At 47.9% G+C, this 27371-nt stretch overlaps 1 protein-coding gene and 1 pseudogene across 1 annotated transcript in view; both read right to left on the bottom strand.

The window, feature by feature from the left end:
- Nucleotides 1-8317: 8317 nt before the first annotated feature.
- On the bottom strand, nucleotides 8318-10757 carry LOC106562458 (E3 ubiquitin-protein ligase TRIM21 pseudogene; annotated as a pseudogene).
- A 6415-nt stretch (nucleotides 10758-17172) lies between these two features.
- secisbp2l (SECIS binding protein 2-like) overlaps nucleotides 17173-27371 on the bottom strand; it is a 28294-nt gene continuing 18095 nt past the window's right edge. Inside the window, 7 exon segments of the mRNA XM_082957867.1 lie at nucleotides 17173-20487; nucleotides 20586-20805; nucleotides 20983-21137; nucleotides 21458-21678; nucleotides 24598-24763; nucleotides 25212-25344; nucleotides 25423-25616. Coding sequence (XP_082813993.1) covers nucleotides 19868-20487; nucleotides 20586-20805; nucleotides 20983-21137; nucleotides 21458-21678; nucleotides 24598-24763; nucleotides 25212-25344; nucleotides 25423-25616 — 1709 coding nt within the window. The 3' untranslated portion in view covers nucleotides 17173-19867.

The following is a 27371-nucleotide window of genomic DNA, read 5'->3' as shown; positions in this document are numbered from 1 at the left end:
GAGACATAGTGGTCAGTAGCTGGGAGACAGAGAGATCAGTAGCTGGGAGACAGAGAGGTCAGTAGCTGGGAGACAGAGTGGTCAGTAGCTGCGAGACAGAGTGGTCAGTAGCTGGGAGACAGAGTGGTCAGTAGCTGGGAGACAGAGAGGTCAGTAGCTGCGAGACAGAGTGGTCAGTAGCTGGGAGACAGAGAGATCAGTAGCTGGGAGACAGAGTGGTCAGTTGCTGAGAGACAGAGAGGTCAGTAGCTGGGAGACAGAGTGGTCAGTAGCTGGGAGACAGAGTGGTAAGTAGCTGGGAGACAGAGATGTCAGTAGCTGGGAGACAGAGTGGTCAGTAGCTGGGAGACAGAGTGGTCAGTAGCTGGGAGACAGAGTGGTCAGTGGCTGGGAGACAGAGAGGTCAGTAGCTGGGAGAAAGAGAGGTCAGTAGCTGTGAGACAGAGAGGTGTGTAGCTGGGAGACAGAGAGGTCAGTAGCTGGGAGACAGAGTGGTCAGTAGCTGGGAGACAGAGTGGTCAGTAGATGGGAGACAGAGAGGTCAGTAACTGAGAGACAGAGTGGTCAGTAGCTGAGAGACAGAGTGGTCAGTAGCTGGGAGACAGAGTGTTGCAGTAGCTGGGAGACAGAGTGTTGCAGTAGCTCGGAGACAGAGTGGTCAGTAGCTGGGAGACAGAGTGGTCAGTAGCTGGGAGACAGAGAGGTCAGTAGCTGAGAGACAGAGTGGTCAGTTGTCTGGAAGACAGAGTGGTCAGTAGCTGGGAGACAGAGTGGTCAGTAGCTGGGAGACAGGGAGGTCAGTAGCTGAGAGACAGAGTGGTCAGTAGCTGGGAGACAGAGTGGTCAGTAGCTGGGAGACAGAGTGGTCAGTAGCTGGGAGACAGAGTGTTGCAGTAGCTGGGAGACAGAGTGGTCAGTAGCTGGGAGACAGAGTGGTCAGTAGCTGGGAGACAGAGTGGTCAGTAGCTGGGAGACAGATAGGTCAGTAGCTGAGAGAGAGTGGTCAGTAGCTGAGAGACAGAGTGGTCAGTAGCTGGGAGACAGAGTGTTGCAGTAGCTGGGAGACAGAGTGTTGCAGTAGCTGGGAGACAGAGTGGTCAGTAGCTGGGAGACAGTGTGGTCAGTAGCTTGGAGACATAGTGGTCAGTAGCTGGGAGACAGAGAGGTCAGTAGATGGGAGACAGAGAGGTCAGTAGCTGGGAGACAGAGTGGTCAGTAGATGGGAGACAGAGAGGTCAGTAGCTGGGAGACAGAGTGGTCAGTAGCTGGGAGACAGTGTGGTAAGTAGCTGGGAGACAGAGAGGTCAGTAGCTGGGAGACAGAGTGGTCAGTAGCTGGGAGACAGAGTGGTCAGTAGCTGGGAGACAGAGTGGTCAGTAGCTGGGAGACAGAGAGATCAGTAGCTGGGAGACAGAGTGGTCAGTTGCTGAGAGACAGGGAGGTCAGTAGCTGGGAGACAGAGTGGTCAGTAGCTGGGAGACAGAGTGGTAAGTAGCTGGGAGACAGAGAGGTCAGTAGCTGGGAGACAGAGTAGTCAGTAGCTGGGAGACAGAGTGGTCAGTAGCTGGGAGACAGAGTGGTCAGTGGCTGGGAGACAGAGAGGTCAGTAGCTGGGAGACAGAGTGGTCAGTAGCTGAGAGACAGAGTGGTCAGCAGCTGGGAGACAGAGTGTTGCAGTAGCTGAGAGACAGAGTGTTGCAGTAGCTGGGAGACAGAGTGGTCAGTAGCTGGGAGACAGATTGGTCAGTAGCTGGGAGACAGAGAGGTCAGTAGCTGAGAGACAGAGTGGTCAGTTGTCTGGGAGACAGAGTGGTCAGTAGCTGGGAGACAGAGTGGTCAGTAGCTGGGAGACAGGGAGGTCAGTAGCTTAGAGACAGAGTGGTCAGTAGCTGGGAGACAGAGATGTCAGTAGCTGAGAGACAGAGTGGTCAGCAGCTGGGAGACAGAGTGTTGCAGTAGCTGGGAGACAGAGTGGTCAGTAGATGGGAGACAGAGAGGTCAGTAGCTGGGTGACAGAGTTTTGCAGTAGCTGGGAGACAGAGAGGTCAGTAGCTGGGAGATAGAGTGGTCAGTAGCTGAGAGACAGAGAGGTCAGTAGCTGGGAGAAAGTGTGGTCAGTAGCTGGGAGACAGAGAGGTCAGTAGCTGGGAGACAGAGTGGTCAGTAGCTGGGAGACAGTGTGGTCAGTAGCTGGGAGACAGAGTGGTCAGTAGCTGGGAGACAGAGAGGTCAGTAGCTGCGAGACAGAGTGGTCAGTAGCTGGGAGACAGAGAGATCAGTAGCTGGGAGACAGAGTGGTCAGTTGCTGAGAGACAGAGAGGTCAGTAGCTGGGAGACAGAGTGGTCAGTAGCTGGGAGACAGAGTGGTAAGTAGCTGGGAGACAGAGTGGTCAGTAGCTGGGAGACAGAGAGGTCAGTAGCTGGGAGACAGTGTGGTCAGTAGCTGGGAGACAGAGTGGTCAGTAGCTGGGAGACAGAGTGGTCAGTGGCTGGGAGACAGAGAGGTCAGTAGCTGGGAGACAGAGAGGTCAGTAGCTGGGAGACAGAGAGGTGTGTAGCTGGGAGACAGAGAGGTCAGTAGCTGGGAGACAGAGTGGTCAGTAGCTGGGAGACAAAGTGGTCAGTAGCTGGGAGACAGAGTGGTCAGTAGCTGGGAGACAGAGAGGTCAGTAGCTGAGAGACAGAGTGGTCAGTAGCTGAGAGACAGAGTTTTCAGTAGCTGGGAGACAGAGTGTTGCAGTAGCTGGGAGACAGAGTGTTGCAGTAGCTGGGAGACAGAGTGGTCAGTAGCTGGGAGACAGAGTGGTCAGTAGCTGGGAGACAGCGAGGTCAGTAGCTGCGAGACAGAGTGGTCAGTAACTGGGAGACAGAGAGATCAGTAGCTGGGAGACAGAATGGTCAGTTGCTGAGAGACAGAGAGGTCAGTAGCTGGGAGACAGAGTGGTCAGTAGCTGGGAGACAGAGTGGTCAGTAGCTGGGAGACAGAGAGGTCAGTAGCTGAGAGACAGATTGGTCAGTAGCTGAGAGACAGAGTGGTCAGTAGCTGGGAGACAGAGTGTTGCAGTAGCTGGGAGACAGAGTGGTCAGTAGCTGGGAGACAGCAAGGTCAGTAGCTGCGAGACAGAGTGGTCAGTAACTGGGAGACAGAGAGGTCAGTAGCTGGGAGACAGAGTGGTCAGTAGCTGGGAGACAGAGTGGTCAGTAGCTGGGAGACAGAGTGGTCAGTAGCTGGGAGACAGAGAGGTCAGTAGCTGCGAGACAGAGTGGTCAGTAGCTGGGAGACAGAGAGATCAGTAGCTGGGAGACAGAGTGGTCAGTTGCTGAGAGACAGAGAGGTCAGTAGCTGGGAGACAGAGTGGTCAGTAGCTGGGAGACAGAGTGGTAAGTAGCTGGGAGACAGAGATGTCAGTAGCTGGGAGACAGAGTGGTCAGTAGCTGGGAGACAGAGTGGTCAGTAGCTGGGAGACAGAGTGGTCAGTGGCTGGGAGACAGAGAGGTCAGTAGCTGGGAGAAAGAGAGGTCAGTAGCTGTGAGACAGAGAGGTGTGTAGCTGGGAGACAGAGAGGTCAGTAGCTGGGAGACATAGTGGTCAGTAGCTGGGAGACAGAGTGGTCAGTAGATGGGAGACAGAGAGGTCAGTAACTGAGAGACAGAGTGGTCAGTAGCTGAGAGACAGAGTGGTCAGTAGCTGGGAGACAGAGTGTTGCAGTAGCTTGGAGACAGAGTGTTGCAGTAGCTCGGAGACAGAGTGGTCAGTAGCTGGGAGACAGAGTGGTCAGTAGCTGGGAGACAGAGAGGTCAGTAGCTGAGAGACAGAGTGGTCAGTTGTCTGGAAGACAGAGTGGTCAGTAGCTGGGAGACAGAGTGGTCAGTAGCTGGGAGACAGGGAGGTCAGTAGCTGAGAGACAGAGTGGTCAGTAGCTGGGAGACAGAGTGGTCAGTAGCTGGGAGACAGAGTGGTCAGTAGCTGGGAGACAGAGTGTTGCAGTAGCTGGGAGACAGTGTGGTCAGTAGCTTGGAGACATAGTGGTCAGTAGCTGGGAGACAGAGTGTTGCAGTAGCTGAGAGACAGAGTGTTGCAGTAGCTGGGAGACAGAGTGGTCAGTGGCTGGGGGACAGAGTGGTCAGTAGCTGGGAGACAGAGAGGTCAGTAGCTGAGAGACAGAGAGGTCTGTAGCTGGGAGACAGTGTGGTCAGTAGCTGGGAGACAGAGTGGTCAGTAGCTGGGAGACAGAGTGGTCAGTAGCTGGGAGACAGAGTGGTCAGTAGCTGGGAGACAGAGTGGTCAGTAGCTGGGAGACAGAGAGGTCAGTAGCTGAGAGACAGAGTGGTCAGTAGCTGAGAGACAGAGTGGTCAGCAGCTGGGAGACAGAGTGTTGCAGTAGCTGAGAGACAGAGTGTTGCAGTAGCTGGGAGACAGAGTGGTCAGTAGCTGGGAGACAGATTGGTCAGTAGCTGGGAGACAGAGTGGTCAGTAGCTGGGAGACAGAGAGGTCAGTAGCTGAGAGACAGAGTGGTCAGTTGTCTGGAAGACAGAGTGGTCAGTAGCTGGGAGACAGAGTGGTCAGTAACTGGGAGACAGAGTGGTCAGTAGCTGGGAGACAGAGTGGTCAGTTGCTGAGAGACAGAGAGGTCAGTAGCTGGGAGACAGATTGGTCAGTAGCTGGGAGACAGAGTGGTCAGTAGCTGGGAGACAGAGTAGTCAGTAGCTGGGAGACAGAGTGGTCAGTAGCTGGGAGACAGAGAGGTCAGTAGCTGGGAGACAGAGAGGTCAGTAGCTGAGAGACAGAGTGGACAGTAGCTGGTAGACAGTGTGGTCAGTAGCTGGGAGACAGTGTGGTCAGTAGCTGGGAGACAGTGTGTTGCAGTAGCTGGGAGACAGAGTGGTCAGTAGCTGGGAGACAGAGTGGTCAGTAGCTGGGAGACAGAGTTGTCAGTAGCTGGGAGACAGTGTGGTGAGTGGCTGGGAGAGAGTGTGGTCAGTAGCTGAGAGACAGAGAGGTCAGTAGCTGGGAGACAGAGTGGTCAGTAGCTGGGAGACAGAGTGGTCAGTAGCTGGGAGACAGAGAGGTCAGTAGCTGGGAGACAGAGAGGTCAGTAGCTGGGAGACAGTGTGGTCAGTAGCTTGGAGACATAGTGGTCAGTAGCTGGGAGACAGAGAGGTCAGTAGCTGGGAGACAGAGAGGTCAGTAGCTGGGAGACAGAGAGGTCAGTAGCTAGGAGACATAGTGGTCAGTAGCTGGGAGACAGAGAGGTCAGTAGCTGGGAGACAGAGAGGTCAGTAGATGGGAGACAGAGAGGTCAGTAGCTAGGAGACAGAGAGGTCAGTAGCTGGGAGACAGTGTGGTCAGTAGCTGGGAGACAGAGAGGTCAGTAGCTGGGAGACAGAGAGGTCAGTAGCTGGGAGACAGAGTGGTCAGTAGCTGGGAGACAGAGAGGTCAGTAGCTAGGAGACAGAGAGGTCAGTAGCTCCATCCGTCTGATACCAAGGAGTGTTGTCCTGGATGTAGGATGAGATGTTTCATCATGGTGACAGAAGTCTCCACAACATCACCTCGTGTCCAGCTGAGCTCCACTCCAGTCCTGTTGCACAGGTCATTGAGGTCTGGCCAGTCTGCCAGTGGAATCTTCCACCTGTGTGTGTGTGTGTGTGTGTGTGTGTGTGTGTGTGTGTGTGTGTGTGTGTGTGTGTGTGTGTGCTCTGTGAACAAGTAGTAACAGAAATGAGAAGGCCCTGGTTAGAGATCCAAGAGAGAAGAAATAGCATCATTTAGCCAAAGAACTAGGGAATGAAAGAAGAATGGAGAAAGAACAGTTTTGTTATTTGAAGTTTACCTCCAGAAATATTTGTCTTCCACCCACTCTGTCTGTCTGCCCCTCGATCTGGCTCGGGAAGCTCCCACCCTCTCATCTCTCTCTCTCACACACACACGCACACACACACACACACACACACACACACACACACACACACACACACACACACACACACACACACACACACACACACACACACACACACACACACACACACACACACACACACACACACACACACACACACACACACACGCACGCATGCAGACACACCAAAACATTTCACAGGAAGTTCCTAAAGCCTTGCAGCAGATAAAGTGGAGTGGATAACTGAACCCTAAAAAACGTCTGGTACACTCCGTCTCTGTCTCTCTCCCGCTCTCTAACCTGCTTTCTCTCTCTCTCTCTCTACTCTCCTTTCTCTCCCGCTCTCTACCCTCCTTTTTCTCTCTATCTCTCTCTCTACCCTCCTTTCTCTCTCTCTCTCTCTCTCTACTCTCCTTTCTCTCCCACTCTCTACCCTCCTTTTTCTCTCTCGCTCTACCCTCCTTTCTCTCTGTCTCTCTCTCTACTCTCCTTTCTCTCCCGCTCTCTACCCTCCTTATTCTCTCTCTCTCTCTACCCTCCTTTTTCTCTCTCTCTCTACTCTCCTTTCTCTCTACTCTCCTTTCTCTCTACTCTCCTTTCTCTCTCTCTCTCTACTCTCCTTTCTCTCTTTCTCTACTCTCCTTTCTCTCTCTCTCTACTCTCCTTTCTCTCTACTCTCCTTTCTCTCTCTACTCTCCTTTCTCTCTACTCTCCTTTCTCTCTACTCTCCTTTCTCTCTCTCTCTACTCTCCTTTCTCTCTCTCTACTCTCCTTTCTCTCTCTCTCTACTCTCCTTTCTCTCTACTCTCCTTTCTCTCTACTCTCCTTTCTCTCTCTACTCTCCTTTCTCTCTACTCTCCCTCCCTCTCTCTCTCTCTCTCTCCCCTTTCTCCCATTCTCTTCCCTCTCTCTTCCCTTTCTATCTCCTCCTCTCCCTGTCTCTCTCTCACACAGAAAACGTATCTGTAGTGAAGATGGTTAGTGTTGTATTTTCAGCTGCCTGCAGGCATTAGGCTTCTCACTGGAACTCCCAAAATGATCACTGTGAAAACCCCTCAACTCCCTGCTTCCCTAAACACCACACCCTCTGTCCAATAGAGTCAGGAGCTCTGTCATGAAGAAGAATAGGGACACAGCAGTTGTACCTGTGTGTGTGTGTGTGTGTGTGTGTGTGTGTGTGTGTGTGTGTGTGTGTGTGTGTGTGTGTGTGTGTGTGTGTGTGTGTGTGTGTGTGTGTGTGTGTGTGTGTTGAGCCATGTTCAGGGTGGCATCAGGGATCAAGGGTCAGAGTGTGACCTCACATGTTAACTCACATGGCACACGTGCAGTAGGACCCTGTCAGAGAGGATGACATCACCACTCTAGGTCATTGTTGTTCTTGGTGAGTCGTGTTGGGCGAAGTCTCAATGACTCAGAAAGAGAGGGAGGGAGGGAATAGAGAGGGAGGAGAGAGTGCGAGGGAGCGAGAGAGAAAGAGAGGGAGGAAAGGTGAAGGAGAGAGAGTATGAGAGATAGAGAACTCGGTCTGAAGAGAAGGATAGAGGCAGAGTGTTAGCGACAGATAGCTGGGAGGGGCCAGTTCCAGATTTTTCTGGTCTATGAGTGACATGGTGTTTGGAGTTGGCAGATGGACAGACATTCCTCCTCATTAGTAAGAAGACAGATTGCTCTAGTGGTGAATCATTATTACACTCCTTCTGGGGAATTCCCCCAGAGCTGGTCAACATGTATGTGTTTCTGGTAAAAATCAATTCAATTATGCTTTATTGGTATGAATGGAATACATGCAGTTGGTACTTATTGCCAATGCAGAAACCTCTGCCCTCTCTCTGTCTCTGAGAGACAACACCCCAAATGCTCATCCTGATTCAGTTCAAATCAGAATTAGTTCATGAATCAGTTTATATCAGAGTCAGTTCATATCAGAATCTGTTCATATCTCAATCAGTTCATATCTGAATCAGAGAGATGAGATGTTTACAGCTGTGGGAAACTTGTTTTCCCCCAAGTCCTCAGCATCATACTCTCCCTGATCATCGTTGTCCTTACTCTGTCGTTCCATGACCCCATTCTGACACAACTCTGCTATGGCTGATTAATGTGTGGGAGCCTCCAGACCTCCAGACCTCCAGGCCCCCAGACCTCCAGGCCCCCAGACCTCCAGGCCCCCAGAAGAGAACCAGAACAGAACACCAAACAGTCAACAACAGACTTTGACCACACTGGCATCACCCTCTCAATGCACACACACTCAGACACACCCGCAAACAGACACACACAAGCATGCCTGCGCACACTCAGACACACTCACACACACACACACACACACACACACACACACACACACAGTTAGATCATCCATCATCTTTACTAAAACCATAAAACATTTCACTGCATGTATGAAACACAGAAAACCAGCTGTTGTTGCTTTATTGTCAATTGTTGTTTAAATTCCTAAAAGAAATCAAAGCACCAACTAGATGGTGGTGATGAGTTTTTACTGAGACAAAATAACATCTCTACCATGTCATCATCATTAAAATGTTATACTTGGTGAGTAAAGCTTTGTATAAACTCTCCCCACAATATAATGTTTACACAGAGAGTATAGACAACATATCTGGGTCAGTCATATAAAGGACAGTACATACATAGTCTATATGACAAATCAACGTCCCCTGAATATCCTCCAACTAAAGAGAAGACTTCAACCTGCATCCCAGAGTCTTATGAAGCAGACGCAGAGCCTTCAACACATCATGATCTATGGAGCGTTTCTATTCACACATGTTGATCAGACAGGATTAGCAGACAGATGTGGTGCAGACACCAGCCACTAGAGGGAGGTACAGGAGTGGTGTGTGATAATAGAATCACATCAACAAAACCAGAACAAAACACACTGAACTTCCTCAGGAAACACTAAACATCAGAAGTCCCTCCTGTACGTCCTGTTCTCTTCCATACTGACCTATAGATGGGTTCAACAGTCAACACTGATTAATATACAAGAGCTACTGTTCCTGATATAGACTGCATATATAACACTCTTACTAAACAAACCAACCGACCATTTATGTCCATTGCTCTCTAACCAAGCAATACAGCGGACATACTATCTCATCATTAATTATACAAAAATAAAACAATGAATTGGTATGTTAATGTTATTACTTGAAATTATGACATTATCTACAAAAAACGAATACATTATCTGCAGATTTCTAAAATATTACATGAGGAAATATGATGTAATATTACCATTATCTGGTGGCTATTACATTATCAGTTATTTTAACATTATTTCAATGTTTGGTATAAACCAGTCATCCAGTTATATCTACAGGAGTGATGACCAGTGGGGTTGAGTTTTTACCAGTGTAATTATTACCAGGGCTGAAGAATAGATAGAGTTTCTCAGTGAAGGTGCAGCCAGTGAAAGAGTAGATATGGGACTTGGCCTCCACATTGTAGAAGGAGACCAGACCCACATCATAATCCACAAACACCCCCACCTTCTGGGGCTTCTCTCTCAGGGAGAGGTGGACCAAGGGAACATAGAGAGCCTTGTACCCGTCATACCTCAGGCACACAGTCCAGTATCCATCCTCAGGGTTCAGATAAATCGTCCCCTCCTGTTGATGGACTCTCTGACCACTCCTAAAGACCAGCCAGTCTTCCCCTTCACCTGCACCTCATAGTAGAATCTCCCTGAGGAGAAACCCTCCTTTCCCAGGACACTGACACAAGTATCAAACCTCTCTGGGTTGTCAGGGAGATCCTGCCATACATCTCCAAATATAACTTGTTTCCTGTCTTCAGACAGGATGAGTTGGGGATGTGCTGTATCAGGATCTAGAGTCACATCCACTGTGGAGAGAAACACACACTTCATTAGAATTAGAAAATATCAGTGGATATATAACAAATCTGGGAAAACGCATTTGACTGTATAATACATTATTCTCTGACATATGGCTATTTTTGCAATTGGTCATGACATGTAGACTAATGTAATGGACTAGAGAGTAGACTTGATTTCCAGCGTCAGATCACTTTGTGGCAGACACAGGGCTGTTCATTAAAATGACTAACTGTAGAGTAACACACACTGACCATACACACACAGGGCTGTTCATTAAAATGACTAACTGTAGAGTAACACACACTGACCATACACACACAGGGCTGTTCATTAAAATGACTAACTGTAGAGTAACACACACTGACCATACACACACAGGGCTGTTCATTAAAATGACTAACTGTAGAGTAACACACACTGACCATACACACACAGGGCTGTTCATTAAAATGACTAACTGTAGAGTAACACACACTGACCATACACACACAGGGCTGTTCATTAAAATGACTAACTGTAGAGTAACACACACTGACCATACACACACAGGGCTGTTCATTAAAATGACTAACTGTAGAGTAACACACACTGACCATACACACACAGGGCTGTTCATTAAAATGACTAACTGTAGAGTAACACACACTGACCATACACACACAGGGCTGTTCATTAAAATGACTAACTGTAGAGTAACACACACTGACCATACACACACAGGGCTGTTCATTAAAATGACTAACTGTAGAGTAACACACACTGACCATACACACACAGGGCTGTTCATTAAAATGACTAACTGTAGAGTAACACACACTGACCATACACACACAGGGCTGTTCATTAAAATGACTAACTGTAGAGTAACACACACTGACCATACACACACAGGGCTGTTCATTAAAATGACTAACTGTAGAGTAACACACACTGACCATACACACACAGGGCTGTTCATTAAAATGACTAACTGTAGAGTAACACACTCTGACCGGAATACTGTCTGATTGTTCTGATTGGTCTAAAATACAACAAACAATAAGTAGCTAACACTACTTGAAGCGTGTTTATACCACCTTTAGGAAACCAGTCATAACATCATTATGCTGCAATATCATTCATAACAAACTTCACAACTTCTTCGCTAACTATCATTCATAAGTAGTTTTGTTTTCAAATCCCCTTGAACACATGTTTTTATCCATTGTAAAAGTTTGTATTTTACTGTCTCAGTACCCAACCCCCTGACACACTAGTCAAGCAACAAGCTGGGAGTAGCACAGCCTCAGAGCATTACCCTTGTAGGCTAGAGGTTAAATGATTTGCTTAAGACAACAATGGGAGTACTTTAGCTAGATGTGCTTGATTGAGCTTGCCTGGTGCAATGAAAATAATGGAATAGTTCCAAAAGTGTAAACCCTGTCCATCTCACAGGCTCAAGCCAAGACTTCAAGTATTATTTTAATCCAGGTCTGGATGGGACCCGAGCAATTGATAGCATTGTAACATGATAAACAACCTTGCTTGAGACCTGAAGTCACGCCCTAGTTCCACAAGCTGGTAGCCCAGGGGTTGAGAGTGGTGGGCCAGTAACTGAAAGGACTGGGTGAAAAATCTGTCGATGTGCCCTTGAGCAAGGCACTTAACCCTAATTGCTCCTGTAAATTGCTCTGGATAAGAGCATCTGCTAACTTTAAGCTAATGACTACATGCTCAGCTGACTAAAATATATATGCTTTATCTCAGGAGCCTGGCTTGCAACATTACTTTAGCTTGTTGCAGTCTGACCAAGCTTTTATCATCCCTCTCACCTTGGGTCAGGAGGCTTGATGTTGTTCTAGGGTTGCTACATTGACTTGTCACTTCATAGATGGACAGGTGGGAGCAGGAGACTCCACTCTCTCCTGCTTGACACTACACAACAAATAAGATACTATAGTTCATATATTTATAGATTCATTCATTCATTTGTTTTACTTTGACCTTTATTGTAACATATTACAATGTTTTCTATATTTACATGTTGTTATTGGTTTTGGGACGTTGTTATTGGTTATGGGTTGTTCCTCCAATTCTGTGCCTTTTGAGATGTGTAATTTAGTGGAAAAAAAACTTTTGATTTCACCAAATTTTAACATTCTGTCATAAAGAGCAGATGTTCAACTTCATAAAAAACACGTTTTCTCATCTCAAGAGGTTATTATTATTATTATTATTATTATTATTATTATTATAATACCTTTATTTCAACAAGGAACACAGACATAGACCAAGGTCTCTTTTACAGCTGGGCCCTGTTGTCACGTCCTGACCTTAGAAAGCTGTTATTTTCTATGGTAGAGTAGGTCAGGGCGTGACAGGGGGGTTTTCTAGTTTCGTTTTTCTATGTTCTCAGGTTCTAGTTTTGTATTTCTATGTTGGGTTTTGTTTGGGATGATCTCCAATTGGAGGCAGCTGGTCCTCGTTGTCTCTAATTGGAGATCATAATTAAGTAGGGTTTTTTTCCACCTTGGTTTGTGGGAGATTGTTTTTGAGTTGGTGTATGTTTCTACTTTGCGTCACGGTTTGTTGGTTTTTCGTTCTTTAGTTTATGTGTATGTATCGCATAGTTTCACAGTGAAAATAAAATGTGGAACGACACACACGCTGCACTTTGGTCCGCTCCTTCCTATGACAAACGTGACAGAATCTCCCACCACCAAAGGACCAAGCAGAGTGGAGTGGACTTGGGAAGAGATATTGGATGGGAAAGGACCCTGGAGGCAGGCTGGGGAGTATCGCTGTCCTAAAGAGGAGATTGAGGCAGTGAAAGCGGAGCGTCGATATTATGAGGCACTATACCAACCACGAGGCAAGAGGCAGCCCCTAAAATTCTTTGGGGGGGGGGGGCACACGGGGAGATTGGCAGAGTCAGGTTGGAGGCCTGAGCCAACTCCCCGTTCTTACCGTGGGGAGCGAGTGACGAGGCAAGCACCGTGTTATGCGGTGATGCGCACTGTGTCGCCAGTGCGCATTCACAGCCCGGTGCGATCTGTGCCCGCGCCTCACATTTGTCGAGCTAGGTTGAGCATCCAGCCAGGACGGGTTGTGCCAGCTCTACGCTCGAGACCTCCAGTGCGCCTCCACGGCCCAGTATATCCTGTGCCTGCCCCACGTACCCGGCCTCCAGTGAGTCTATCCAGCCTGGTACGCCCTGTGCCTGCTCCTCGCACTTGCCCTGAGTTGCGTGTTACCAGTCTGGCACCACCTGTGCCAGCCCCACGCATCAGGCCTCCAGTGCGCCTGCCCAGTCCGGGGTGTCCTGTTCCTGCTTCCCGCACTCGCCCTGAGGTGCGTGTTACCAGTCTGCCGCCACCTGTGCCAGCCCCACGCATCAAATCAAATCAAATGTATTTATATAGCCCTTCGTACATCAGCTGATATCTCAAAGTGCTGTACAGAAACCCAGCCTAAAACCCCAAACAGCAAGCAATGCATGTGAAAGAAGCACGGTGTCTAGGAAAAACTCCCTAGGAAAAACTCCCTAGAAAGGCCAAAACCTAGGAAGAAACCTAGAGAGGAACCAGGCTATGAGGGGTGGCCAGTCCTCTTCTGGCTGTGCCGGGTGGATATTATAACAGAACATGGTCAAGATGTTAAAATGTTCATAGATGACCAGCATGGTCAAATAATAATAATCATAGTAGTTGTCGAGGGTGCAACAAGCACGTCCGGTGAACAGGTCAGGGTTCCATAGCCGCAGGCAGAACAGTTGAAACTGGAGCAGCAGCACGGCCAGGTGGACTGGGGACAGCAAGGAGTCATCATGTCAGGTAGTCCTGAGGCATGGTCCTAGGGCTTAGGTCCTCCGAGAGAAAGAAAGAAAGAGAAAAAGAGAGAATTAGAGAGAGCATATTTAAATTCACACAGGACACCGGATAAGACAAGAGAAATACTCCAGATGTAACAGACTGACCCTAGCCCCCGACACATAAACTACTGCAGCATAAATACTGGAGGCTGAGACAGGAGGGATCAGACGACACTGTGGCCCCATCCGATGATACCCCCGGACAGGGCCAAACAGGCAGGATATAGTGGAGGCATCAGGCCTCCAGTGCGCATTCCCATTTTGGTGTGTCCTGTTCCTGCTCCTCGCACTTGCCCTGAGGTGCGTGTCACCAGTCTGGCGCCACCTGTGCCAGCCCCACGCATCAGGCCTCTAGTGCGCATTCCCAGTCCAGAACCTCCGGTGACGGGCCGCAGTCCGGAACCTCTGGCGACGGGCCGCAGCCCGGAACCTCCTGAGACGGGCCGCAGCCCGGAACCTCCTGAGACGGGCCGCAGCCCGGAACCTCCTGAGACGGGCCGCAGCCCGGAACCTCCTGAGACGGGCCGCAGCCCGGAGCCTCCTGCAGCACGGAGCCTCCTGCGATGATCTACGGTCCGGTTCCTGCGACGACGATCCACAGTCCGGTGGCACAAAAGCAGAGGGATCAGCGGGCGGAGCAGGGGTTACGCCCCGAACCGGAGCCGCCTCCTCTGTTGGAGGATCCGCGGGATGAGAAGGTTCTGCTTACTGCACCAGAGCCGCCATAGACATTTGTCACCCTCCCTAACCCTCCATTTTTTGGGGGGGTTCTTTGTTGTTTTGGTGCGTTCAGAGTCCGCACCTTTGGGGGGGGTACTGTCACGTCCTGACCTTAGAAAGCTGTTATTTTCTATGGTAGAGTAGGTCAGGGCGTGACGGGGGTTTTCTAGTTTAGTTTTTCTATGTTGTCAGGTTCTAGTTTTGTATTTCTATGTTGGGTTTTGTTTGGGATGATCTCCAATTGGAGGCAGCTGGTCCTCGTAGTCTCTAATTGGAGATCATAATTAAGTAGGGTTTTTTTCCACCTTGGTTTGTGGGAGATTGTTTTTGAGTTGGTGTATGTTTCTACTTTGCGTCACGGTTTGTTGGTTTTTCGTTCTTTAGTTTGTGTATGTATTGCATAGTTTCACAGTGAAAATAAAATGTGGAACGACACACACGCTGCACTTTGGTCCGCTCCTTCCTATGACAAACGTGACCTGTGTATACATGTTTACACATACAGTTTCGGTACAAAGATTAAGAAACTACACAAGACAAACAAAACAATCACAGATAACACAAAAAAATACAGCAGCAGATTATTACATTTACAGGTTATTCCTCTAACAGAACAAGAATTTGCATTACCCGAAACAGTTACAAGCAATACTAAAATAAAAATCCTCCAATAAATGGGCAAGGGGGACAAGAGTTAAATAACAAAATTACTATAGTAAGTGCCTATTAATTTCCAAATAAATTAACAGAATTTCCAATTTAATCAGCCATAAATCCCCTCGTGACATGGGCAATGGAAGCTTGTTGTGTTTATCTATGGGTAATGCTCGACCCGCTCAGTTTCCCACAACACCAGCAAATGGCCAAAAAGAGTACAACCAGCACACCTGCTTTTACACTATGATTTGACTATTAGATGTTCAATGTTTCTTTAAAATATTAAAATGGGAGTTCAGTTCACTTAACAGGTTTAACTTAAAATGAGGGACACTTTCTTTAACTTAAAATTAATCACATGAAATATATAATGTTCAGAATGAGTGTCAAAGCAAAAGAATAACTAGGGCTTTACAATGATGGAGAATACCTGGATACATGTTGGGGTTCATAGGGTCAAATCTTCTTGGAAGTCAGAGGGTGCACGGAGGGACATGTCAAAATGCTGAATTCTGGCACTTTAGCAAGTCTTAATTCATATACATTTTTGTTTGATTAATTGAATTCTCAATGTAATCTATATTAAAGGGCACTTCATTGAATGTAACAGGCTTTTAACATTCAATATTGGTGCAGAATTTCTACTTAAAATATCAAAGGGACGCAGAAGGCGCAGACTCCAGGATCTCCCTCAGGCAGCCTCTCTCTCTGACTCACCTCCTGCTCAGGACTCCAGGATCTCCCTCAGACAGCCTCTCTCTCTGACTCACCTCCTGCTCAGGACTCCAGGATCTCCCTCAGGCTCCAATGAGTATAACACGTCTCTCCAGGAGACAAATGTCTCTCTCAGAAAGGCTAACCAGTGAACACAAACACAAGCTTGTGGGAAGACACTAATCAATATGATACTGTCAGCAGAAGCCTGAACTTGTGATAGTTACTGATACTTTTATATAAACAGATAAAAGTAAGAAAACATTATATTCTGTAGGCTACTCCAGAATACAGATGTACTTGACTAACAGCTACAGTTGATACACACTAAAACTGTATCAGAAGAAACATGGAAATATGATATATAATTGGTCAGAACTACACTGGAAGTCCACTTCTTGGTTGTACAGCATGGTAGCTATTTTGATGTTTTAACATACGGACAAGAAGATAAATAAGACATAAATGCAGTTTTTTTCCCCTTGAGACACTACATGTTTGGATTAAAGTTGTATCCTCTAGGCCTACCTGTTGTCTCTGACTTACTGAGCTTAGTTGGGTTCACAAATAACAACCCAATGTATCACCAGCGCCAAAGATTTGTATAACTAAACCAAGATAGACCACAGCTTGTCATTTCCAATGAGAACAAATTAGTCATAGTGGGCAGAACAAGCAAGGAAGTGGGCAGAGCCAAGCACGCGCTAGTGATATCTTATTGGCGCATTTTAGTATACATTTGCATATTTCAGTTAGGAAACGCCTCCTCTGTGAAGTACGCATGTGCAATAACTCAATTCACCTTTGCACTCCTTCTAAATAGCGCAATCTTAAAAAAACGTTGCAAAGGGTAAAGTCTACAAAACGTAGTCCACTCATAATAGATTCTAGTTTTGGGAACAGAAAACTGTAGAGATCAAAGGTTTCGTCGATGAGAAAATGTACAGAATGTCGGACAAAATCCATCTCGTTCCATCTCCCACCAGTGGGCTTCCTCTCATCACCATATTTTGTAGTGAGTGGAAACACCAACAGGATGCTTCACATTTATCCATCCAGTGATATATCGGTCTCATTGCTCTATCCGTGCAAATGCAGTAAGTAAGCAGGGAGGCATGTTGGATTCAGGCGGCCATATTGGATTAGCAATCAACCAAAGTTTAGGGTGTCAAACTAAATTCCTGGAGAGACGTGTCTGCTGGTTTGTTATTTCCTTTAAATTTGGGTCCAATTAAGACCTAGACAACCAGCTGAGGGGAGTTCCTAACTAATCAATGAATTACCTTAATTTATCAATCAGTAGAAGGGAGGTGTAAAATTCCACAGACACCCGACCCTCGAGGACTGGAGTTTGACACGTGCTTTAGGCCCATACTTCTAGTCACACAAAGATCCCTATCAAACATATAGGATATTTACATGCAACAAATAGACAAGACAATATAAAAGACAGGAGTGTATGTAGTTTACTTAAACAATTTAATGACATTATTAATCAGTCCAGATGGAGAAGAACAGTAACGTTATGAGAAAAGCCTCTACATGTTGCTAGTGCTGTACAGTCAGAAAGAGAGACATAGAAAGACCAGGGACACACTGGGAAAATAAAAGCTACTTCATTCAACCATTTTGTTTTGACATGAGTTACCAGAAGGTGGTTACAAGTATTATGGTATTTACATAGTGCAAAGGACACACTGGTTGTCATGGCTCCAAAACACACTGATGAGAGTTAGAGAGAAACCTGCACACAGCCAGAGTACATTTTAGTTCTAGACACACCATCGTTATCACCTGTATCAGGGAAGGGCTCAATTCAACTAATGAATAAAATCCTCATAGAAAACATGGTCCGTTTTCAATTGACAGAATTTTTTTTCTTCCTCAATTACATTTTTGTCAGTTGAATTTCAATTCACTTCCTGAATTGAAAATGAATTGACCCAACTCCTAACTGTGTCTATTTAATACACAACTCCCTCTCCATCCCTCCTTCCTTCATATTGCATATGACCCAGCATGCCACTCCTATACATGGCCTCCTCCTCCATCTAATAACACATAACTTGATTTCTATATCATTTACCATCAAATTACATGATCAACTTATTCAGATATTTTCTATCAAATGGCTTTAAGAAAAAGGTGATTGGGGTGTTTAATACACTGTAGTTCAAACATGTTATTTACATGGTTCTAACTGGTGAGGTGGATAATTACTTCATGAATATTCAGAGGCTCCTGTGGTGGCTCCCCCCCTTTGACCCCTGTGTTACCAGTGAGTCACATGTCCTGGGTCAGGTTGGACTACCTGTCAGCTTCAAACCCAAATAGTCTCTGATAATAGCTAGTTACAGTACATTTACCTGTCCACCCCAACAAACACACACACACACACACACACGCCAACACCGGTCAATGGACTGGGACCTAAACCAAATGAAACCAGAGGGCTATAGTAAAACACAGAAGTCAGCTAGCAACAACAACAAAAAAACTATCCACTCAGAAAACAACCCCAAACAGATTAACACTTGTCAATATTATCATCAATATTACAGGTTAAAAGAGTCTCAGAAACAGCTGTACAGGTTATGTACATCATACATTTGTTCTAGTTTCAGTTACTGTTAGTATGTCATGTGACATGTCATTCATGTTTTCAAGGGACACGCCATTACTTTTTAACATGCCATTTTCACATTAGTAGACATTGGTTTGGTCCTGGAGATAATGACTGAGGTTAAAAAGTGGTGACATGTCCCTTTAAATCACACCCACTGAAAATAATACATGATTACTGTGATGGTTGACCAATGTCAGAAAAACATTGTGTAGGTTTGTAAATTACAGCAACTTTCCGGAATTTCCAAGGTTGGAGGATTACATATTTTCTGCTTATTCCCAACAGATTCTGGGAACCTTCCAACCGGGATTCCTGGAAAAGATGGGAATTTTGTAACCCTAACAAGGTTTTAGATTGGTTTTGGGAGACAGCCTGTGTATCCAATCAGGGTGATGCTGCAGATAGAACCACCATGAATAGACCTGATGTGATTCCTCTACATGTCAGAGAGGCATGGCTGTTCTACACAATAAGATTTTCTATCTGAACAACACAGCCCAGGTGATGGGAGTAAACTAACCTCAGGTTGCAGGTAGTCCTAAAGCCAATAGAAAACAAATACACAAGCAACCAACCAATAAGTATCCTATGCAAGCTCCTCCCTCCCAGAGCATGTTATGACGACAGTGGGGGAATAAACAAGGCCGACAGGTCAGAACAGAATGAAGTTGTATTGTATTGAGATAAAGCTGTAGCAACACAGTGGGGGAACATATGAGGAGGCAGATGAAGGTAATAAACATGGGAAGGATGACAACGATGTAACATAAGTCTTTTGATGATGGGACGGAGACACACACACTTCCAGCTGTAAACTCTCAGCAACCTTCTGCTTGGACTGAACCAGCAGACCTTCACTATGAATAACCCAGGGATGACAGAGGGAGGGTGGCTCTCTGAAAGGAGGGAGACTTCTCTTCTAGTTAAGTCTTTATAGTCAGCAGTCTCACTGACAGTTGTATCATCTCCATGGCTCTGCGTCATACAGGCAGACAGAGGGGAAGCCTCTCCTCACAGCCTCTTCCTATCCTGGGGAAACCTGGAGTGGTGGGAAGGGAACCAGGGCTTCCCTTAGCCAGACCAGACCAGTCGATGCCAGACCGACCAGACCAGTGTAGGTGAGGCAGTTGTTTCAGGTCCACATCAGTGAGAGGATGAGAGGAACAGAGCAGTCTATCCATCAGAGAGACCAGGAGAGATACTGCTGTCTGTAGTTTGAAGGTTGGTCTGTGTGTGTGACTGCGTATCTGTGTGTGTGTGTGTGTGTGTGTGTGTGTGTGTGTGTGTGTGGTCTGATTCCTGAGATACTGTCTGAAGTCCAAAGTTACAGACAGAGAGGAGAGGAGAGTTGCTGGTTCAACTGTGAGAGAGAGGGGGGGTGAGAGTGTGTGATAGAGGTGAAAGAGTGCAGGTTAGGGGAACAGGTGTGAGGGGGGGAGCGAGGAAGACAAGTGATGGAGTGTACACAGACTGAACTTAGCGAGAAACAAAAAAGAGAAAGAGGGAAAGAGAGGGATGAATGAGGTCTAAATCAGCCAGTGATATTATTGGCCTCCATCTTCTCCATCCTCTCCAGCCCAGTCTCTGTGACATCAGCAGAATCCAACTCCTCTTCCTCCTCACTCTGCACTCCCTCCTCCTCCTCTTCCTCCTCCTCCTCCTCCTCCTCTGTGCTGTCCTGGCTCTTCCCCAGCTGAAGGTTCTCCAGTGTCTTAGACACCCAGGACTCAATACGGCTGATGACCGCAGGCACCTCCACAGAGATGGGTTCTGGTGTGTACTCTTCCTCCTCTTCCTCCTCTTCCTCTGCCTCCTCCAGCATACCGGGGACCAGGGTGGAGGTGGTGGAGGTGATGGAGGAGTTGAGGAGGTCCCTGCAGCTCCCATCCAAACTGCCTGTCTCCGTGCTCTGCTGGGAGGCCAGCTCCAACCGGTCGTCTGAACGGCCCTCCTCTCTCTCCCCCGGGCCTGAGCCTGGAGCAGGGACAGCTGCTCTGAGCTGGAGGGTAGTGGAGTAAGGGCTGCGGTTGGTGGTGGTGGAGGGGGGCTGGTTGTCTCTCTGGAACCCAGAGGAAGCAGCAGGATGGCTGGGTTTAGCCTCCACAGGCTCCAGCCCATCTGACGACTCCACCATACTCCTCCAGTTTGTCTCTGAGGAGAGACATTTCAGATTATATTCACATGTAAAGAGAGAGACCTCTATGATCTCAGAGATGGGTCAGAGTCAGGGTTAAAGGTGGGGATCTTACCGTACTCCTTCTCGTTGACCTCAGAGATGGGTTCAGAGATGACGGAGCAGAAGGAGATGGCAGAAGCAGCGGAGGGGTTCCTGGAGTGGCCCATGTGGTGGGTGACCTTCTTGACGTTCTTCAGCGCCTCCTCAGCCTGCTCCTGCTCCAGCGCTGACACCATGTCCTTGTAGGACTTACGAGCATCCTCCGTCAGAGACACTAACCGGTTAAACAGACCCTAGAGGAGGGTGGAGAGGGAGGGGTGGAGGACGGGGAGAGGGGAAAGAGAGAGAGAAAGACATAACATCAAGACTTTACACACTTCCATTTGCTTTTTTCTGTCAAACAAACCACACCAACTTACAGTATTAACAGGCGTTATAAACACGCAGACAGGTTGTGTTCAATGTCTTACCTCTGCTCCAGAGAAGTTGAAGACGCCCACCACACTGACCGGCACCAGTTTGTTGACACAGCGTCCCAGAGCCTTCCTACCCAGAGCAAACACAAACGGGATCTCCTGTTCTCTGGCCATGGCTATGACGTTGTACAGAGCCTCATCTAGACCCCCTGCAATAGACAACACAGTCACTAGTTATGTAGAAGATTTGATGCAGCCTGTGCTGAGCACATCAATATGCTGCTGCCCTCTGGTGGACACTTAAATGGCGACTGGGGATGAATATTTGAAATATTCATAAACTTAGCATGCATTTGGAACCCCACACCCCAAGATCAGGGTCATGTTCAGTTAGGCACACTAGCTAAATGCTTAGCAACCGCAAAAACAAAACCCCGTTTTCTTATTGGACCTGGTTGAGTAGTACACTCCGTGGTTCACTCCTTTTCAAAAACATAACCCAGGATTAATGACCAGAATGACCCCTGACCTTTGGCCTGGATCTTCTCACAGTTGGGTGAGATGAGGACACACTTGATCTTGTGGAGCTTCATGTGTTTGGTGACCTCTCTAAGGCCCATGACCAGTCTGCGTTTGGTCTTGGCTTTGCTGGGGTCCTTCTGATAAACCCTCTCCTGAAACCGGACCAGTTCCTGCAGCAGCATCGTCACACTCTCATCTATCTCCTTATTCAACACCTGGTTACAGTACCTGGAGACAGAGAGAAACACACACTAATATCAAACACACACAAGATAAAACACATTCATCTATCTCCTTATTCAACAGAGACAGTAATATTAAAACATACATCAGACTGTTAAACAGCCGTCACTAACACAGAGGCTGCTGCCTACATACAGATAGTCACTTTAATAATGTTTACATATCTTATATACTCATCTCATATGTAAACTCAGCAAACAAAGAAACAACCCTTTTCCAGGACCCTGTCTTTCAAAGATAATTTGTACAAATCCAAGTAACTTCACAGATCTTCATTGTAAAGGTTTAAACACTGTTTCCCATGCTTGTTCAATGAACCATAAACAATTAATGAACATGCACCTGTGGAACGGTCGTTAAGACACTAACAGCTTACAGACGGTAGGCAATTAAGGTCACAGTTATGAAAACTTAGGACTAAAGAGGCCTTTCTACTGACTCTGAAAAACACCAAAAGAAAGATGCTCAGGGTCCCTGCTCATCTGCGTGAACGTGCCTTAGGCATGCTGCAAGGAGGCATGAGGACTGCAGCTGTGGCCAGGGCAATAAATTACAATGTCTGTACTGTGAGACGCCTAAGACGGTGCTACAGGGAGACAGGATGGACAGCTGATCGTCCTCGCAGTGGCAGACCACGTGTAACAACACCTGCACCTGCACATCACACCTGCGGGACAGGTACAGGATGGCAACAACAACTGCCTGAGTTACACCAGGAACACACAATCCCTCCATCAGTGCTCAGACTGTCCGCAATAGGCTGAGAGAGGCTGGACTGAGGGCTTGTAGGCCTGTTGTAAGGAAGGTCCTCACCAGACATCACTGTCAGCAACGTCGCCTACGGGTACAAACCCACTGTCGCTGGACCAGACAGGACTGGCAAAAAGTGCTCGTCACTGACGGGTCGCGGTTTTGTCTCACCAGGGGTGATGGTCGGATTCGGGTTTATCGTCGAAGGAATGAGCGTTACACCGAGGCCTGTACTCTGGAGCGGGATCGATTTGGAGGTGGAGGGTCCGTCAGGGTCTGGGCCGGTGTGTCACAGCATCATCGGACTGAGCTTGTTGTCATTGCAGGCAATCTCAACGCTGTGCGTTACAGGGAAGACATACCCTGATGTGGTACCCTTCCTGCAGGCTCATCCTGACATGACCCTCCAGCATGACAATGCCACCAGCCATACTGCTCGTTCTGTGTGTGATTTCCTGCAGGACAGGAATGTCAGTGTTCTGCCATGGCCAGTGAAGAGCCCGGATCTCAATCCCATTGAGCAAGTCTGGGACCTGTTGGATCGGAGGGTGAGGGCCATTCCCCCCAGAAATGTCCGGGAACTTGCAGGTGCCTTGGTGGGAGAGTGGGGTAACATCTCACAGCAAGAACTGGCAAATCTGGTGCAGTCCATGAGGAGGAGATGCACTGCAGTACTTAATGCAGCTGGTGACCACACCAGATACTGACTGTTACTTTTGATTTATTAAGGCCCCCCCTTTGTTCGGGGAAACATTATTCAATTTCTGTTAGTCACATGTCTGTGGAACTTGTTCAGTTTATGTCTCAGTTGTGTAAATATTTGCATGAACATAACAAGATTCAACATGTTAAGTTTGCTGAAAATAAACGCAGTTGACAGTGAGAGGACATTTATTTTTTTGCTGAGTTTATATAATGTATTTTAAACCATCTACTGCATCTTGCCTATGCCGCTCGGTCATCCCTCATCCATATATTTATATGTATATATTCTTATTCCATAACTTTATTTAGATTTGTGTGTATAAGGTAGTTGTTGTGGAATTGTTAGATTACTTGTTAGATATTACTGCACTGTCGGAACTAGAAGAACAAGCATTTCCTAATACTTGCATTATCATCTCCTTATTCAACACCAGGTTACAGTACTTGGAGACAGTGATAGAGAGAGGGACTAGGGTTAGGTAACATTTGGGGAGGCCTCTTCAACGATATGCTACTCCAAATATTGCGATATCCTAAATAATCGTTTTGCGCCGTTAATGACGGCCACTACATCATTCCAGACTGTGCAATTTTTTAAAATCTTATTTATGATATTAATCACATTATCATTAAATAATCGTAGTATGGCAAAAAAAAATAAGGCTTAGTTCATTAATTTAGGCTTAAAAATGCACAGTTTTGATTTGTACATTTCAATTAGAGTACAGTCTTGTCAATGTCAAATATTAGATTTAATCATATATCGGCCCAACCCTAAGAGGAACACACACACACAACAATATTAGAAAACACTCACATGCATACACCGACCAATATTATAAAAACACACACACATACACACCACTGTGTAGTTCAGTAGTTCCCAACTCCAGTCCCCCCAACAGCACAGAGTTTTGTTGTAGCACCAGACAAACACCTGATTCAACTAATCATCATCATCATCATCATCTCCTCAATGAGTTGAATCAGGTGAGTTTGTCCGGACTACAACAACGTGTACTGTTGGGGGTACTGGAGGACTGGGGGGGAAACACTGGTGTAGATATGGTGTGATATGGTGGGAGGAAGAGAGGAGAGGCATAGAGAGGTCGTAGGATGTCTGACACAGTGCTTAAGGGCTGGGCTGAGACAAAGGGTCTACAGTCCAAGACATTAAGAAACAAAGCAGTGTCTGTATGTACAAGTCCTTATTGTAGAGCCCTGCTCTAAACACCCATTGGGCGGATAGATATTTATGTTACTAAATGCTTCTGTGTTGCTAACCCACCAAATGAGTTTGTGACATTTGAACCACTAGGATTCTCAGTACCAAGCAATTTCAGTGTGTGTGTGTGTGTGTGTGTGTGTGTGTGTGTGTGTGTGTGTGTGTGTGTGTGTGTGTGTGTGTGTGTGTGTGTGTGTATGTATGTATGTGAGAGAGAGACTCACTCTCTGAAGCGGCGGCTGTGTATCTTGGTGATGGCGTTAGAGGCCATGGGGCTGCCGATGCCGGAGGAGCCAGGGGAACCCTGGGAAACAGGCGTGATGCTGTACGGAGAGTTCTGACTGGCCGGGGACAGGGATGCGTCATCACTGGGCACGCTCAGACCGTTCTCTACAGGAAACAGACAGAGCAGAATATCACAGGGGGGTATATTAGACAACACCACGTCACACACACACAGATCAGTAGGACCATTAGATTTGCAAGAATTCACTTTAAGACCCAGGGAACGGTCTCAAATGAGCAAACTCTGCCAAGGTCCCATGTGAGGTCATCAGTAAAGTGGAGCTCCTCCTCTCTCTGACCCCTGACCCTGTACCTACCCTCCTGAGAGGCAGGTTCCCGTGTGAGGTCATCAGTGAAGTGTAGCTCCTCCTCTCTCTGACCCCGTACCTACCCTCCTGAGAGGCAGGTTCCCGTGTGAGGTCATCAGTGAAGTGTAGCTCCTCCTCTCTCTGACCCCTGACCCTGTACCTATCCTCCTGAGAGGCAGGTTCCCGTGTGAGGTCATCAGTGAAGTGGAGCTCCTCCTCTCTCTGACCCCTGACACTGTACCTACCCTCCTGAGAGGCAGGTTCCCGTGTGAGGTCATCAGTGAAGTGAAGCTCCTCTTCTCCCTGTTCTTCCTGGCTGGCAGCAATCTGATCCACACACCCCTTCCCCCTCTTCCCCTCACGCTCCTTCAGAATGATCTACACAGAGAGAACAGAGACTGGTTAGACCAACAAACACCTTCCCCCTCAGACACACAATGGGATCTATCCTCTCACCTTCTTCAGGGCGGTGGGTCGTTTGACTTTAGGGATCTCTCTCTCCTTCCCTCTCTTCAGGCGTGGAGCACTGGAGTCCAGCATGTTGAGGGGGGCAGAGTGGGCCTGCTGGGCCTTCAACATTGATACTATACCTGACCCTGCTCCTGGCCTGGCACCTGGCCCTGAACCATGGAACGGGGCTGCTGTACCCACTGGAGAGAGAGAGAGAGAGAGGGCAGTCAGAGCGAGAGAGAGAGGAGTCAGAGAGAGCGAGAGAGAGGGCAGTCAGAGAGAGAGAGGGCAGTCAGAGAGAGAGAGGGCAGTCAGAGAGAGAGAGAAAGGGCAGTCAGAGAGAGAGAGAAAGAGAGAAAGGGCAGTCAGAGAGAGAGGGCAGAGAGAGAGAGAGAGAGGGAGAAAGGGCAGTCAGAGAGAGAGAGAGAGAGAGAAAGGGCAGTGAGAGAGAGAGAGAGAAAGGGCAGTGAGAGAGAGAGAGAGAGAGAGAGAGAGAGAGAAGAGAGAGAGAGAGAGAGAGAGAGAGAGAGAGAGAGAGAGAGAGGGCAGTCAGAGAGAGAGAGGGCAGTCAGAGAGAGAGAGAAAGGGCAGTCAGAGAGAGAGAGAAAGGGCAGTCAGAGAGAGAGAGAAAGAGAGAAAGGGCAGTCAGAGAGAGAGGGCAGAGAGAGAGAGAGAGAGAGAGAAAGGGCAGTGAGAGAGAGAGAGAGAGAGAAAGGGCAGTCAGAGAGAGAGAGAGAGAAAGGGCAGTCAGAGAGAGAGAGAGAGAGAGAGAGAGAGAGAAAGGGCAGTCAGAGAGAGAGAGAGAGAAAGGGCAGTCAGAGAGAGAGAGAGAGAGAGAGAGAGAGAGAGAGAGAGAAGGGCAGTCAGAGAGAGAGAGAGAGCGACAGAGAGAGGGGCAATCAGAGAGAGGGCAGTCAGAGAGAGAGAGAGGGCAGTCAGAGAGAGAGAGAGAGGGCAGTCAGAGAGAGAGAGAGAGGGCAGTCAGAGAGAGAGAGAGAGGGCAGTCAGAGAGAGAGAGAGAGGGCAGTCAGAGAGAGAGAGAGAGGGCAGTCAGAGAGAGAGAGAGGGCAGTCAGAGAGAGAGAGGGCAGTCAGAGAGAGAGAGGGCAGTCAGAGAGAGAGAGGGCAGTCAGAGAGAGAGAGAGAGAGGGCAGTCAGAGAGAGAGAGAGAGGGCAGTCAGAGAGAGAGAGAGAGGGCAGTCAGAGAGAGAGAGAGAGGGCAGTCAGAGAGAGAGAGAGGAGGGCAGTCAGAGAGAGAGAGAGAGAGGGCAGTCAGAGAGAGAGAGAGAGAGGGCAGTCAGAGAGAGAGAGAGAGAGGGCAGTCAGAGAGAGAGAGAGAGAGGGCAGTCAGAGAGAGAGAGAGAGAGGGCAGTCAGAGAGAGAGAGAGGAGGGCAGTCAGAGAGAGAGAGAGGGGGGCAGTCAGAGAGAGAGAGAGAGAGGGCAGTCAGAGAGAGAGAGAGAGCGAGAGGGCAGTCAGAGAGAGAGAGGGCAGTCAGAGAGAGAGAGAGGGCAGTCAGAGAGAGAGAGAGGGCAGTCAGAGAGAGAGAGAGAGGGCAGTCAGAGAGAGAGAGAGGGCAGTCAGAGAGAGAGAGAGGGCAGTCAGAGAGAGAGAGAGGGCAGTCAGAGAGAGAGAGAGGGCAGTCAGAGAGAGAGAGAGGGCAGTCAGAGAGAGAGAGAGGGCAGTCAGAGAGAGAGAGAGGGCAGTCAGAGAGAGAGAGAGGGCAGTCAGAGAGAGAGAGAGGGCAGTCAGAGAGAGAGAGAGGGCAGTCAGAGAGAGAGAGAGGGCAGTCAGAGAGAGAGAGAGGGCAGTCAGAGAGAGAGAGAGGGCAGTCAGAGAGAGAGAGGGCAGTCAGAGAGAGAGAGGGCAGTCAGAGAGAGAGAGGGCAGTCAGAGAGAGAGAGGGCAGTCAGAGAGAGAGAGGGCAGTCAGAGAGAGAGAGGGCAGTCAGAGAGAGA

Source organism: Salmo salar, chromosome 11 (genome assembly GCF_965601325.2).
Source record: "Salmo salar chromosome 11, fSalSal1, whole genome shotgun sequence".
NCBI lineage: Eukaryota > Metazoa > Chordata > Actinopteri > Salmoniformes > Salmonidae > Salmo > Salmo salar.
The sequence above is the reverse complement of the archived record's forward strand: the minus strand, read 5'-3'. Positions and strand labels throughout refer to the sequence as shown.